Here is a 15972-nt window from a genome sequence, read left to right on the forward strand (position 1 = left end):
ACGACGGTGTGTAATATCAAAATTAAAATATTTAAAAGAATTCTGAAATAGTAAATATATTTTTTATTTTTATTTTTATTTTTAAATATTTAATATTATAATTCAATCTTTAAATTTTATTAAAGAGAAATTTTTAAATGACTTAATATATCAAAAATAAATAAATAAAAAAAAATAATTTTTGATTTAATGATTGCAGATTAGGTGGATTAAATTCAAATCCATTAAAAAATAAAAAAATTATATATATATATAATATTAAAAATTTTAAGTTTAATTGTGGATTAGGTGGTTTAAGTCTATGAGCTCGTTAAATTTTTTATTCTTTTTAATTTTGAAAGAAAAAAAATAAATTTTTTAATTCACGAATCAATCAAGTCCATCATGAGTAGATCTACGTGAATTACGAGCTTAGGTGGATCAAGATTATTTTAAAATAAATTAATAAAATATTAATCTAATTTATTTAAATTATTTGATAGAATGTATAATATAAATTGACGACTCTGTCTATCATTAGCGATGCGTATGGGAATGTGCCGGCCTCACACGATTAGCAAAGTCTTCTTTTTTAACGATTAATTAAAAATTGATAAATAATTTTAATTAAAAATTAATAAATAATATTTTAATATAATATTAAATTAAGTTAATTCATTTAAACATATATTTGCTCCGATATAACTAGTACAGGTTATAATAGTATAGCGCATAATTATGTTATGCGCCACGAGTCACAGTGTTATAAGCGAACGCAAGTTGCTATTATAAAGAACGACCTCGTAAATGATAAAGCGAGCCCAATCCCAAGTTGCTATATATAGCGCGATCCGTTGTTTATTTTTAACCTCGCCGTAACAAACAATTATATCTATGGGGGCGGAAGGAGAGCGGTGCAGCACTCTCCTCCCTCTCGCCCTAACCCTCCGCCGCAATGACGACGGCCTGCCCCCTACCCCGCCGGCTCCCGTCATCCTCGGCCTCCAGCCCGCCGCACTTGTCGACCATATCGCCAGGGTTGATTCCTCTCTCCTCGATCAGATTCCCGGCGATCGCGGCGGCTCTCAGCAGGTTTCCTCTCTTTCTCTCTCTCTGAGGTAGCATCGTGCTTTCCCCTTTATGATCGAACTTGGATGCCTTAATTTAGCCCCAAAGAGGCGTCGATCGCTCTGGGCGAGTACTTGTGTTTAAAATTTTTTCTTTTACTGATTTGCACTGCCTGATAGGGTTCTTGATAAAGGATAAACTGTGCTGTCTCACTGCACCGTCTTTCCCATTTTTGAGCTACAATCTTCTTGATTTGGTTGAATTGTTATAATTATTGGAGTCTTTTTCCTGCGAACATATTTCAGAACCAGACTAGTTTATACAAAAATTTTGCTGGTTGAGTGATTGCTCGTACCCTGTCTCAGCCTACTCGATTTAAAAACAATGATTGATAAACTTGATTGGCCTAAACCGATGAGTTATAAAGCATGAAAATTATATTGGGGGAACACCAATGGGGTGTGCTTTATTTTCAAAACCATCAGAAGGGCACCCCTATTTTGATTATTAACGAAGGGTCTAAACTCCTCTTTGTCCTGATTTTAATGGAAACGAATGCCACAACCGGAGTGAGTATGGCTTTTGCTTCCAATTAGTAAAAGTGAGCAGTTTCTATTCACTGTTAGCTTGACAATTTCAAATGTAAATTGCTTGCCCAATCAAGGTGGGAGCATCTTTTGTATCAAGTCTTAAGCTACTAAATAACAGTATATAGGAGTATAACGGGAACATGTATCTTAGAGGTAATGGGACATTTGCTCATATGGTGATTTAGAATATATTATGAGCCTCTTTGATTTTTGCTCGGTTTTCTTTAACAAAAGAGAATAGTTGACTTATTGAACATGGAACATTTTACTTTGATAATTGAGGTGTTATTTGCTATTCAATTTTAAGCATGTGAGTTTTAGTGGATTTTTCCACCTTGGAATAACTCATTATGTACTTCTGTCTAGTAGATTGCAGCTAAGGATTTAGATCAGATATTGAGCAAAATCAATGCTCATATTCTTCCTTTTGACAATGAAGATCCTCCATCAATAACTATTGCTGGTGGTAGTGTGGCCAATACTATACGTGGCATGGTTGCAGGCTTTGGAATCTCAAGCGGAATGATTACTGCCTGTGGAGATGATGACCAAGGCCGTCTGTTCATCCATAGCATGAGCTTCAGTGGTGTCGATCTTTCCAGATTGAGAATAAAAAATGGATCAACTGGGCAGGTGAGATAGCTGAACTTTGTCTCTAGTTCTCTATTATTTCTACAGCTACTTTGTGTTGATTTCTCCTGTATTATCGCAGTGCGCCTGTTTAGTGGATGCTGATGGGAATCGAACCATGCGCCCATGCCTATCTAGTGCTGTGAAGCTTCAGGTATGGAAGACTTAAATATTTTTATTGTTTCAAGTTTAAAGGAGATGCTAAGTCAAACAATTCTTATACATAGTGTGACTTGTGGCTTTGTATATCTATCAGGCTGATGAACTTAATAGAGAGGATTTTAGAGGGGCAAAGGTAAACCTTTTCCTGATGTGAGTAAAAACGTGCCCACAGTTTAAAATTTCTTGTCTGATAATTTTTAATGTACCCAGTGGCTGGTCCTGAGATATGCATTTATAAATTTGGAACAAATTAAAACTGCTATTAGAATTGCTAAAGAAGAGGGGGTTTCTGTCTCTATGGACTTGGCAAGTTTTGAGGTTAGTAAACAAACTTTTCATAGACATTGTTTTTAGATGTTTCTTGTGGAACAACTTCACCAACGCATATTTCTATCCTTTTTGTTTCAACTTACACAGATGGTCCGAGACTACAGGTCACACTTGATAGACCTGCTCAAGAGTGGGAATATTGATCTCTGTTTTGCCAATGAGGATGAGGCCAGAGAGCTTCTAAGGTAAATTGCTTAAATAACTTGCTTTTCTTGTCTGTATTAAATTTAAAACAGATTTATCTCTGGTACTGTGAATGTTTTATCAAGACAAGAAATATTAGTTATATAATTTTCATGCCATTTAGACCATTGTGAAAACTGTACAATAAAAAAGTTTTGAATGACATTTAGTGTACTTTTTTTAGTTTTTTCACCTCTGTACTTAATTATATTTCCCCCTTATCATTTTAATATCTGAAACTGCTTAAACATCTAGCGAAAAATTCAGTTTTCTCAGACATTGTTTTCTGAAACTTCTCATATTGGTCAAATTTTCCCAGTGGAGAACCCAGAGTGGATCCAGTGTCTGCTGTGTCTTTCCTAGCCAAACACTGTGAATGGGCTGTCGTAACTCTTGGATCCAGAGGATGCATAGCAATGCACAGAAACGAGGTATGCCTTATTTGTGAACTGAGGCAATCTCATGGAGTTGGGGTAAATAGTCATCAGGTTTTATTATGTCTTACAATACTTCATTTATTCAAAAGATGAAGTCTAAGTTGCAAAGAACTGGTACCACTACTGGCAAACAAAGCACAAACACTGTTGTTGAATGATAGAACTTGTGACAGCCTATAATTTATAACATATTTTCTATGATTCTGTATGTTTCAGGTTGTTCGAGTCCAAGCCATTACAGACCCGCATGCTGTCGATGCAACTGGAGCAGGTGATTTATTCACAAGTGGGTTCTTGTATGGGCTGGTGAAAGGTCTTCCACTAGAAGATTGCTGCAAGCTGGGATCTTGCAGTGGTGGCTCAGTTGTCAGATCCCTCGGCGGCGAGGTCAGGCCACAGAACTGGCAGTGGATGTACAAGCAAATGCAGGCAAAGGGCCTCTTGCTTCCTCATTTGAAGAACTAAAAATTTTAGTGCTTATATAGCACAATCTTTCCACATCCTTGAATTTATCAAACAACTCCATTTTATTGTGATTTGTCGGCTCTTCGTAAGTAGATGAACTCAACGTGTAGAGGTTTATATGCCATTTTGTGTCTTTATCAACTTGATCATGTAAGCATCCTCAGTTTAACTCATTTCAATCTATCAATGGTTTTATGTAGGATCGTGTTGGATCGGCTATGGAGGGTGAATAGCCGTAAATTGAAATTGCAACACTTGGATTCATAGTAAGTGTATCGATATGTTTTGGAATTCTTAGTTTATGTGGCTTCTGGGGTCTCAGTATATAGTTTTTTCTTTCAATAGATTTAAACCCCTTTTATAATTCCATCTTTTACAAGAATGAAAACTTTATAATTCTTCTCTTACTAGAATGAAAATATCAAGCAAAGTAGAAACCTTAATCTTAGACAAAATAGCTTTTTTTGCACTAATTTAGTTGATTAAATTACTTTAATCAATTCACTTTCTCTCAAATAGACTAAACTACTATATACCACATAAGTGAAAAACAATATGAGGCAAAAGAAAGAGAGCAGAATCATTTTGGAAGAGATGGATGCTCTTTTTTATTAATTATAAATAAGTGCTTCATTTTTTTATTTTATCTCAAACAAATTTTATTACAGTATTATTGTTATAATAGTTATGATCTAGTTATAAATCATAACCATTATAATTGCTATAATGCATTGTAGACAATTTTGGTCAAATTATTTTAATTTAATTAAAATTATTATCTTTTATATTAAAACTAACTTGATTAAATTTACTTAAACTCTGATCAAAATCACTCTAACTTAATCACTATTATAATAGCTATGGATCATAACTCTTACAAGTGAATCAAGTTTAAATAATTTTAATTTAATTAAAATATTTTTTTATTTTATGTTGTAGTAATTATGTCCCGTAATAGGATGTGTTTTTTTTTTTATTTAGAAAAGAATGTTCTCTCTTTTAATTTTCGATATTTTTTAAAGGATGCACTCAAGTCTTTTTGGATTTCCTAAAGGAAGGAAGTAGCATAGTTTTTTTTACTAAAGAACGCACCTAATTCTCAAAATATCTTTCTCATTTATTTCAACTCTAAATTAGAATAATTTTTTTTTATTTAAACTAAACCAAAATGAACTGGATTGGATTAAGAAAACAAATAAAATTTTAATTATTTTATCAAGGATTTTCATATAAAAGTATAGCTCTAAAATATTTATTAAAAAAAAACGTTATTAAACTCACAATCTCTTAAATTTATCTATATGTTTATTTTTAATTTTGGAACTTTATTAAAAAAATTTAAAAATTAAAAAATATTTAATTTTTTAAATTTATTTAATATCTAACTAGAAAATAAGTAAAAGTGAAATAAAATTAGGAGATCAAATTTTATTATTTAATTTTTAATTAACCTTCTTTTATATTTTAAATTTTTTAAAGTTTTAAAATTAAAAATATAAATATAAATAAATTTAGGAAATCATTAGTTTAATGACTTAATATAATGAACCTTTTAAAATTTATGTTCTCGATACGATTTCGGTTCGATTTAAATAAGAAAAACTAATTTTTTATTTTAATTTAGGATTGAAATAGATTGTTTCATTAAAAAAAACAAATAATTATACGTATTTTAAAATATTTAAAAAAAAATAAATGCACCTTTCAAAAAAAATCCCTTAATTTTTATCAAAAGACGTGGTTGGTGAAAAGAGTATTATGATAATTTCAAAAAAAGTTAAGGAATGTTTAGTAAATTACCCAAGTCTAAATTCCCAGCCGGCTTTCCCTTCGCGGGGACCGACCACTACAAACCCTGGTGGAAGGAAGAGTTCGAGATCCTTGTTCGTGGAAGGAAGAGTTCGAGATCCTTGTTCGTCTTATGGAAATGGCGGCCCCAAAGTCGGTTCCCCTTCTCACCTCTTACAAGATGGGCAAGTTTGATCTCTCTCACAGGTCGGAGCTTCTTCTTTTTCTTCTTCTTTTTTCCTTTTTCTTTTCTTTTCGGGCGATTTCCTAACATTGAATCGAATCACATGGGATGAGTGGTTCAGTGGAGTTCTTTGTGGCAAACAAGATATCAAAAAAATCTGATTTTGTTCCAATTTCTGAAGTTGAAACGAATTTCGCTCTCTCTGCTTGCAGAATTGTGCTGGCGCCGTTGACAAGGCAGAGGTCGTACGGGAACGTGCCGCAGCCGCTTGCCATCTTGTATTACTCTCAGCGGGCATCTAAAGGCGGCCTTTTGATTGCCGAGGCAACTGGAGTTTCCGACACTGCACAAGGGTAGGGCGGGCAAGCTATTGCCCCGACTTATTTCAGATGTTGCTGATCGCTGTTTATGGTTTTTTTCTTGTTGTGTTTGCTCATTGAATCTGGTTGGTTAAGGTATAAAGACACTCCCGGTATTTGGACCAAAGAACAGGTGGAAGCTTGGACGCCCATTGTGGATGCAGTTCACGAAAAGGGTGGCATCTTCTTTTGCCAGATTTGGCACGTCGGAAGGGTTTCCAACACTGGTACTTCTCTCAAACTTCTACGTTTCTCCCTTCTCTTGGGTAAATTATGTTTTGGTTTAGGTGCAAGTCCTGATTGCAAGTTTGGAACTTCTCTACTTTTGGGTTGATTCTTAAACGAACACCCTCTTGATGTATGAAAGAATGTTAGGCGATATAGTTGGCTTACCTAAGCTAAAATTGATTCTTTTCCCCCTTTCTATCTATACTGTGTTGCATCATTGTGGTTAATCGACCAAATTGGTTTACATCCTAAACATGTTAGGCGATATAGTTGGCTTACCTAAGCTAAAATTGATTCTTTTCCCCCTTTCTATCTATACTGTGTTGCATCATTGTGGTTAATCGACCAAATTGGTTTACATCCTAAACATGTTAGGCGATATAGTTAATTGGCTTACCTAAGCTAAAATTGATTAATTCTTTTCCCCCTTTCTATCTATACTGTGTTGCATCATTGTGGTTAATCGAGCAAATTGGTTTACATCCTAAACATGCTGAGGTAGGTATCTCTACCCATTCTGCTCAGGATTACTGCCAGTGCCACCCATATAGGGATGTCCAGCATTGATTCATATATCTCTATGCTCCTCTTGCAGATTTTCAGCCCAATGGTCAAGCTCCAATTTCGTGTACTAATAAGCCATTAAGTCATCAACTACAAGCCAACGCTATCCCACGGAGATTGGAGACTGAAGAAATCCCTTTGGTTGTCAATGATTTTAGACTTGCTGCTAGAAATGCCATTGAAGCCGGTAAGACTACCTACCTTGTTATATGGTCTTCATTTTCTTATTCCAGATTTGCAACTTTCCATCCATACTGACACAATTATCAAATATATTGGAGCCACAAGCTGCTCTAAGAGTTTCATTTATCATCTTTTTTGCTAAGTTTGATCTTTCAATATGTAAGACATAAGAATTACATGGTTCATCTTATTGGTTCATGGTTCATTGATCAAGCTAATTGAGCCTCAGACTAGAGCAAAGTCCTTCACTATTCAGACAGAATAAATTGTTTGTTCATGATGATAAAAAATGAAAGCTTATAGCTTATATACTCACAGAGTCCAATCCCAAAGTTGTTCCTTTACTGTTTTGTCAAATATCAACTTATTCTGATGCATCAATCCCTTTTCTTCAGTGGATTTTGTGTTCTTCATTTCAATCTTTGGCTTTTATAGTCATCTGAGTGTTTCAAGGTTGTTTTTGGCTCCTCTTTGATTTAGTTCTCTGGTTGACTTATGTGTACTAGGTTGCCCTCGTTATATAGGTGTTTTCTTTTTTGTTGTCTCTTAATATATACTTCTCTTTTTTCTCTTTTGTTTCTAGTTTTAAAAAATATATAGAATTTCAAGTACAATACTAAAATATTTTCAAGGTAGAATCAAGGAAGTGTTTCGAATTGGATATTGCAAATATTGTTGTCATGTGAACTTCAATGGCAAATAGGATCAAAGATATAACATGGTTAATTTTTTTGATTGTCATGAAGTAAAGGTGTCACATTTAAAGAAAGATGATGGTCATTGTGTGGCGTATGGGAGAACAAAAGTTATCGGTCTAAGTAAGAAATAATTTAAAAATTGGCAGGATTGTAGAAATGAGTGGTGAAAAGATATAAAGGAGATAAAGATAAAGTTTAAAAGTCAGAAGTCTCATAAGAATAGCAATTTTCAAGTATATGACAAGTTGGGATTAAGGATGAGGAAAGGGTATATATCAAATTAATAAGGAAAAAATATAGAGATTTTGGTAAATATTAGATTCCAGAAGGTACAAACCAAAAGATTTTCTTGATTATAATGAAATATAGGAATTATAAAAGAATATTTTATAAACAAATTGATTAGAACTCTTTACAGAACCTATTTTTAGGATTGAAAATTAAGAAAATCTTATGAATTATAGATTTTGTTTGTAACATAGACTGGGATAAGATAGGTGAACATGTGTAGGCCTAAATGGTATTTTTGTCAAAGTTTTGAAGAATTTAGGAAATAAATATATGATTTTTCTTAACTTTTACAAAATTTTAAAGTGAAGATAATGTAGTTAGGTGTTTTTTTAAAAGGTTGTTTAGGTTTCTTTAGGTGGATATTTAGATATTAAAAGTATGTTTAGATTTATTTGGGAGTTTGTTTAGATTTCTGAAAGTTTTTAGGTTTATTTGGGATGTTAAAATTTGGGACTTTCTCAAAGTGTTTTGGTAACAAAGTTGTATTTTGTATTTCTTGTATTAGGTCACCTTTCAATTAATAATATTTTTCCCTCTTCCGTGAATTGAGTTGTTCCCCATGCTACATCAATTGATATTAGAGCTACATCAATTGAATTTTACATCTTAATTCCTAAAAATTGATTTTCTAGTTTGAATCAGAATCAGCACAATTTATGGGACTCTGTTTTTTTTTTTTCCAAAATAAGCTTTGCTTACTTGGATGTGTTACTTTGCCGTATAGGTTTTGATGGAGTTGAGATTCATGGAGCACATGGCTACTTAATCGATCAATTCATGAAGGACCAAGTGAACGATCGCACAGACCAGTATGGTGGAAGTCTAGAGAATCGTTGCCGCTTTGCTTTAGAAGTAGTTGAAGCTGTCGTTGATGAAATTGGAGCTGACAGAGTCGGTATAAGACTTTCTCCTTTTGCCAACTATTCAGAAGCAGGAGATTCCAATCCTGAAGCTCTCGGACTGTACATGGTTAATGCTCTCAACAAATATGGGATCGCATACTGTCATATGGTGGAGCCTAGGATGATAAAAATAGTGGAAAAATTGGAAGTTCCTAAGAGTCTTCTTCCAATGAGGAAAGCATTCAAGGGAACTTTTATCACCGCCGGCGGTTATGATAGAGAAGAAGGCAACGATGTTATCTCAAGCAGTTACACAGATCTAGTGGCGTATGGACGCATTTTCTTGGCCAACCCAGACCTTCCTCGGCGGTTCGAGTTGAATGCTCCACTTAATAAGTGTAACAGGGAAACCTTCTACACTTCTGATCCAGCTGTTGGCTATACAGACTATCCATTCCTTCAGTTTGATTCATAAACTAGCAAGCTCTGAGTTATGAAAGTTCATTTACGATAATCTCATTAAAGATGCAACTCTAGATTCTACTCTTTTGTGGGGTAGGATGTGTTTACTTAGCCTTAAATAAATCAGTTATGAAGCAGATTTATAGTCAATGACTTCAATGTTCTAAGGGAATGATCCAATATGTTGTATGTAAAACAACATGAATTCTTAAACTTTCACATTATTATATTTAACTTGAACTCTGGGTTTTTTAAGGTTGGCAATAGTGGAATTTTACTAGTGTTATCTATCTCTTTTTTTCCCCCTTTTATTTGTCAGCAAATGCTCTTGGTTTGGCCATGAATTTGTGATGGCCGTGAACTCTTCAAAGTTTTTTTTTGTCAGTCTTTTTTTAGCTCAGGATAGGAAAGGAGGGAAGACGAAATTGTCTTGTATGAGGATTTGTTGAAATCTATGTGAAGTTCATCTTCATCCTTAAGCATCAAGTATTTTTATATCAAAATCTCTTAACTAACTTAGTTAAATCTATTTAAATTTGAACAAAATCATTCCAAATATAAGTCAAAATCTCTTCACTAACTCTGACAACTGTGCGTGACATGACCTTTCAAATACAAATCAGCGATGGAACATATGCTTTGATTATACCAGGCCTTCTGACATATTCATAACGATGATGGGACTCCAATCATATCCGTGATGTGACATGACACCCTAGACTTATATAAAAGGTTGGTTTTGTACTAGAGGGAGGTATGCAATCTCACAATCTTCACTTCTCACTCTCGTTTTCTTCCTCTCCCTCCATGAACTGACTTAAGTATCGGAGTGGTCGTGCCAGGGCAACCCCTGACCTTCCTTCTCACGATTCTTGTGAGTGCAGGTCCTAGAAGCTCCACGTCCTTTCCTTCTCAAGCTCGCTCAAGTGTGGTGCGGAGAAGAGTCTGCACATCCAGGAGCGGATCTTAACAGAAACAATGGGTGAATAGTTGTAAATTGAAATTGCAACACTTGGATTCATAGTAAGTGTATCGATATGGTTTGGAATTCTTAGTTTAAGTGGCTTCTGGAGTCTCAATATATAGTTTTTCTTTCAATAGATTTAAACCCATTTTATAATTCATCTCTTACCAGAATGAAGACTTTATAATTCTTCTCTTACTAGAATGAAAATATCAAGCAAAGTAGAAACCTTAATCTTAGACAAAATAGCTCTTTTTGCACTAATTTAGTCGATTAAATTTGTGATCATGTTAGCTTTTGCTCAATAACAAACTCTTTTTTATTAATTAATTATAAAAAAGTGCTTCATTTTTTATTTTATCTTAAACATATTTTTATTACAGTATTATTGTTATAATAGCTTTGATCTAGCTATAAATCATAACCATTATAATTGCTATAATGCATTGTAGTCAATTTTGGTTAAATTACTTCAACGTAATTAAAATTATTATCTTTTATATTAAAATAATCTTTACTAACTTGATTAAATTTACTTAAAAACTCCATCAAAATCACTCTAACTTAATCAAAACCACTAAATCACTATTATAATGGTTATGGACCATAATTAATCAAGTTTAAATAATTTTGATTTAATTGAAATGTTTTTTTTAATTTTATGTTGTAGTAATTATGTCCCGCAATTTATGTAATATTGGAAATAAAAGGATTTTCATTAAAAAAAGCAAAGTATTATACGTATTTTAAAATATTTAAAAAAATAAATGCACCTTTGCAAAAAATCCCCTTAATTTTTATCCAAAGAAGGGGTTAGTGAAAAGAGTATTAAGATAATTTCAAAAAAGTTAAGGACTGTTTAGTAAATTCCCCAAGTATAAATTCCCTTGCCGGCTTTCCGTTTCGCGGGGACCGACCACTACAAAACAGACACTGGTGGAAGGAAGAGTTCGAAATCCTCGTTCGTCTTATGGACATGGCGGCCCCAAAGTCGGTTCCCCTTCTCACCTCTTACAAGATGGGCAAGTTTGATCTCTCTCACAGGTTAGAGCTTCTTCTTTTTCTTTTTCTTCTTTTTTTTTCTTTTTCTTTTCTTTTCGGGCGCTTTCATAACTTGGAATCGAATCACATGCGATGAGTGGTTCAATGGAGTTCTTTGTGGCAAAAAAGATATCAAAAATCTGATTTTGTTCCAATTTCTGAAGCTGAAACGAATTGCGCTCGCTCTGCTTGCAGAATTGTGCTGGCGCCGTTGACAAGGCAGAGGTCGTACGGGAACGTGCCGCAGCCGCTCGCCATCTTGTATTACTCTCAGCGGGCATCCAAAGGCGGCCTTTTGATTTCCGAGGGGACTGGAGTTTCCGACACTGCACAAGGGTAGGGCGGGCTATTGCCCCGACTTATTTCAGATGTTGCTGATCGCTGTTTATGGTTTTTTTCTTGATGTGTTTGCTCATTGAATCTGGTTGGGTAAGGTATAAAGACACTCCCGGTATTTGGACCAAAGAACATGTGGAAGCTTGGACGCCCATTGTGGATGCAGTTCACGAAAAGGGTGGCATCTTCTTTTGCCAGATTGGGCACGTTGGAAGGGTTTCCAACACTGGTACTTCTCTCAAACCTCTACGTTTCTCCCTTCTCTTGGCTAAATAATGTTTTGTTTAGGTGCAAGTCCTGATTGCAAGTTTGGAACTTCTCTACTTTTGGGTTGATTCTTAAGCGAACACCCTCTTGATGTATGAAAGAATGTTAGGCGATATAGTTGGCTTACCTAAGCTAAAATTGATTCTTTTTCCCCTTTTTATCTATACTGTGTTGTATCATTGTGGTTAATGGACCAAATTGGTTTACATCCTAAACATGCTGAGGTAGGTATCTCTACCCATTCTGCTCAGGATTACTGCCAGTGCCACCCATATAGGGATGTCCAGCATTGATTCATATATCTCTATGCTCCTCTTGCAGATTTTCAGCCCAATGGTCAAGCTCCAATTTCGTGTACTAATAAGCCATTAAGTCATCAACTACAAGCCAACGCTATCCCACGGAGATTGGAGACTGAAGAAATCCCTTTGGTTGTCAATGATTTTAGACTTGCTGCTAGAAATGCCATTGAAGCCGGTAAGACTACCTACATTTTTATATGGTCTTCATTTTCTTATTCCAGATTTGCAACTTTCCATCCATACTGACACAATTATCAAATATATTGGAGCCACAAGCTGCTCTAAGAGTTTCATTTATCTTCTTTTTTGCTAAGTTTGATCTTTCAATATGTAAGACATAAGGATTACATGGTTCATCTTATTGGTTCATGGTTCATTGATCAAGCTAATTGAGCCTCAGACTAGAGCAAAGTCCTTCACTATTCAGACAGAATAAATTGTTTGTTCATGATGATAAAAAATGAAAGCTTTTAGCTTATATACTCACAGAGTCCAATCCCAAAGTTGTTCCTTTACTGTTTTGTCAAATATCAACTTATTCTGATGCACCAATCCCTTTTCTTCAGTGGATTTTGTGTTCTTCATTTCAATCTTTGGCTTTTATAGTCATCTGAGTGTTTCAAGGTTGTTTTTGGCTCTTCTTTGATTTACTTCTCTGGTTTACTTATGTGTACTAGGTTGCCCTTGTTATATAGGTGTTTTCTTTTTTGTTGTCTCTTAATATATATTTCCCTTTTTCTCTTTTGTTTCTAGTTTTAGAAAATATATAGAATTTTAAGTACAATAATAAAATATTTTCAAGGTAGAATCAAGAAAGTGTTTTGAATTAGATATTGCAAATATTGTTGTCATGTAAACTTCGATGGCAAATAGGGTTCAAGGATATAACATGGTTAATTTTTTGATTGTCATTAGGTAAAGATGCCACATTTAAAGAGATATGATGGTCTTATGAATTAGAGATTTTGTTTGTAAGATAGACTGGGATAAGATAGGTGAACATGTGTAGGCCTAAATGGTATTTTTGTCGAAGTTTTGAAGAATTTAGGAAATAAATATATGATTTTTCTTAACTAAGTTATTTTACAAAATTTTAAAGTGAAGATAATATAGTTAGGTTTTTTTTAAAAAAGGTTGTTTAGGTTTCTTTAGGTTCCAAAATAAGCTTTGTTTACTTGGACATGTTACTTTGCCGTATAGGTTTTGATGGAGTTGAGATTCATGGAGCACATGGCTACTTAATCGATCAATTCATGAAGGACCAAGTGAACGATCGCACAGATCAGTACGGTGGAAGTCTGGAGAATCGTTGCCGCTTCGCTTTAGAAGTAGTTGAAGCTGTCGTTGATGAAATTGGAGCTGACAGAGTCGGAATAAGACTTTCTCCTTTTGCCAACTATTCAGAAGCCGGAGATTCCAATCCTGAAGCTCTCGGACTGTACATGGTTAATGCTCTCAACAAATATGGGATCACATACTGTCATATGGTGGAGCCTAGGATGATAGAAGTAGTCGAAAAATTGGTAGTTCCTAAGAGTCTTCTTCCAATGAGGAAAGCATTCAAGGGAACTTTTATCGCCGCCGGCGGTTATGATAGAGAAGAAGGCAACGATGTCATCTCAAGCAGTTACACAGATATGGTGGCGTATGGACGCATTTTCTTGGCCAACCCAGACCTTCCTCGGCGGTTCGAGTTGAATGCTCCACTTAATAAGTATAACAGGGAAACCTTTTACACTTCTGATCCAGTTGTTGGCTATACAGACTATCCATTCCTTTAGTTTGATTCATAAACTAGCAAGCTCCGAGTTATGAAAGTTCATTTATGATAATCTCATTAAAGATGCAACTCTAGATTCTACTCTTATGTGGGGTAGGAATGTGTTTACTTAGCCTTAAATAAATCAGTTATGAAGCAGATTTATAGTCAATGACTTCGATGTTCTAAGGGAATGATCCAATATGCTGTATGTAAAATGTAAAACAACATGAATTCTTAAACTTTCACATTATTATATTGGACCTGAACTATGGGTTTTTTAAGGTTGGTGATGATTTAGGATTTTTTGATTTTAATCGATTCAATTTTGGGCTTTTATATGAAAATAAATTATGAAATGGATCGATTTGATCTTAATTGTCCTATATTGCATAATCTGAGGCTTGATTCTAATTTTCATGATTTTATGGCAATTCTTGGCATTAATTGGATTTTAAATTGATTTTAGGGCTAACTCGAATCCGACTCGAGCTCAACCACGGTCAAATCGAGTCAAAATCGCCAAATCGATCAAGCCAACATGGAGGACATGACTCAGATCGAGCCTGATAAAAATTTCGGAATTTTTCAAGAACCCTAGACTGCCCTAGAGCTCAGATCAAAGTCAGCCGTTGGATTCAAGATTGGACGGCTCAGATCATCTAATTAATCAAAGGTATAAAAGGGAAAAACTTACCCGATGAACAGTGGCTGCGCCACTGTTCATCTTCGTCCCGAAACCGCGCGAGAAAGCATCCACTGTTCACCGACGTACGCGCACGGCCAGCCCCGTCCTCCCAAACCTATCCCATTGTGATCCTTGATCAATGAAGAGTCCAACGCCGGCCGATTGGGTATAATCCGGCGACCGGACGGCGCGCGACGGCGAGGGTTTTGCCGCCGCCGTTCACCCTGTTTTTGAATTTTTCGGCGTTCTGCTGCGCAACCGGAGCTCGCGTTTCGTGGAGGGGTTCTCCTAGGAGTGCGGAGTTTCGTTGTATCAACAGAAGCATCATCGGAGAAGAGAGGAAGCAAGGAATCCGGTTTGCCATCTGAAAACTCACTGTAGCGTCTGATTTTCGTTCGGAAAGGGTTTTTCCGGGCGTTTCGAGGAGCTGGAAGCGAGCAACACACTCAAGAGAACGACGGGAAGATTCCAAATTGCTCAGTGAAGCTGGTTGACACCCAGCTGAGGAGAATCGAAGGAAGAAGGGAAGGAGGATGCGTTTATCTGTTTCTGATAGTTTCTGTTTCCGAGTTTGCAGTTTCAGTTTCTGTTTACAGTGACTTTACTTCAAAATTTTCAGTTGTTAAATGCTTAGCTTCATTTGAATAGCTTAGATTGGTGATTGTTTTTGGTTATGGTAGTGATTAGAGGTTTACTTTGTTTTAAATTCAATGTGTATTGTCTGATTTCAGTTTTCTGCAACTATGCCACTGTGCCGTGCCAAGTGACACTGTTTGTGCCAAAATTTGCTAGAGTTAGTAGCTAGGTTTAAAGGTTTGGGATTTAGTTAGCCAGTTTATACGATTTCAATTGAATTGCTTCATTTTGCTTGCACCAATTGCATGAAATTTCCTAGTTTGCATTTAGGATAGGATTCTCACTTCTTGCATTTAGGATGACTATTTGTTTTGATTTATTCGATCTAAGCATTTAGGTTTGGGTTTTGATTAGGAAATAATTTTGGTTTCAATTGCATTTCACTAATTTAGTGCATTTTAATTTACATTTCATTCAAATACCACCAAAACCCCATTTATAATTGAAAACCCCAAAAAGAACGACACGATAAGCTTGATTTAAACCGTTTCTACTAGTCCTTGGAAAAACACGACTCGAGGCCCCTATACTTCATT

General features: G+C 35.1%; 3 protein-coding genes across 3 annotated transcripts; all 3 read left to right on the forward strand.

Annotated features, from left to right (window-relative positions):
• The first annotated feature begins 864 nt into the window (after positions 1-864).
• Positions 865-4152, forward strand: LOC141843824 (uncharacterized). The gene is made up of 8 exons (XM_074731850.1): positions 865-1071; positions 2007-2270; positions 2350-2421; positions 2524-2562; positions 2640-2747; positions 2847-2944; positions 3262-3373; positions 3596-4152. Exons 1-8 carry the CDS (start codon positions 874-876, stop codon positions 3842-3844), a joined length of 1140 nt encoding a protein of 379 aa, XP_074587951.1. The 5' UTR covers positions 865-873; the 3' UTR covers positions 3845-4152.
• Positions 4153-5683: 1531 nt separating this feature from the next.
• Positions 5684-9685, forward strand: LOC141844066 (putative 12-oxophytodienoate reductase 11). Its single transcript, XM_074732056.1, has 5 exons — positions 5684-5839; positions 6029-6169; positions 6272-6402; positions 6999-7154; positions 8864-9685. The coding sequence occupies exons 1-5, from the start codon at positions 5766-5768 to the stop codon at positions 9454-9456; spliced, it is 1095 nt and encodes a 364-aa protein (XP_074588157.1). The 5' UTR covers positions 5684-5765; the 3' UTR covers positions 9457-9685.
• Positions 9686-11299: 1614 nt separating this feature from the next.
• Positions 11300-14381, forward strand: LOC141844129 (putative 12-oxophytodienoate reductase 11). Its single transcript, XM_074732137.1, has 5 exons — positions 11300-11451; positions 11644-11784; positions 11883-12013; positions 12373-12528; positions 13554-14381. The coding sequence occupies exons 1-5, from the start codon at positions 11378-11380 to the stop codon at positions 14132-14134; spliced, it is 1083 nt and encodes a 360-aa protein (XP_074588238.1). The 5' UTR covers positions 11300-11377; the 3' UTR covers positions 14135-14381.
• Positions 14382-15972: the final 1591 nt, after the last annotated feature.

The sequence above is a fragment of the Curcuma longa genome, chromosome 13 (genome assembly GCF_044706935.1).
Source record: "Curcuma longa cultivar G26 ecotype Majalengka, Jawa Barat chromosome 13, ITB_CL_G26_1.1, whole genome shotgun sequence".
Classification (NCBI taxonomy): Eukaryota; Viridiplantae; Streptophyta; class Magnoliopsida; order Zingiberales; family Zingiberaceae; genus Curcuma; species Curcuma longa.

Excerpts from the sequence above, each read along its gene's own strand:
- LOC141843824 (XM_074731850.1), top strand. The coding sequence starts at position 874 with ATGGGGGCGGAAGGAGAGCGGTGCAGCACTCTCCTCCCTCTCGCCCTA. Across the intron at positions 2,563-2,639 it reads AGGATTTTAGAGGGGCAAAG|TGGCTGGTCCTGAGATATGC; the intron begins GTAAACCTTTTC and ends TAATGTACCCAG. Across the intron at positions 2,748-2,846 it reads TGGACTTGGCAAGTTTTGAG|ATGGTCCGAGACTACAGGTC; the intron begins GTTAGTAAACAA and ends CAACTTACACAG.
- LOC141844066 (XM_074732056.1), top strand. The coding sequence starts at position 5,766 with ATGGAAATGGCGGCCCCAAAGTCGGTTCCCCTTCTCACCTCTTACAAG. Across the intron at positions 5,840-6,028 it reads AAGTTTGATCTCTCTCACAG|AATTGTGCTGGCGCCGTTGA; the intron begins GTCGGAGCTTCT and ends CTCTGCTTGCAG. Across the intron at positions 6,403-6,998 it reads CGGAAGGGTTTCCAACACTG|ATTTTCAGCCCAATGGTCAA; the intron begins GTACTTCTCTCA and ends CTCCTCTTGCAG.
- LOC141844129 (XM_074732137.1), top strand. The coding sequence starts at position 11,378 with ATGGACATGGCGGCCCCAAAGTCGGTTCCCCTTCTCACCTCTTACAAG. Across the intron at positions 12,014-12,372 it reads TGGAAGGGTTTCCAACACTG|ATTTTCAGCCCAATGGTCAA; the intron begins GTACTTCTCTCA and ends CTCCTCTTGCAG. Across the intron at positions 12,529-13,553 it reads TAGAAATGCCATTGAAGCCG|GTTTTGATGGAGTTGAGATT; the intron begins GTAAGACTACCT and ends TTTGCCGTATAG.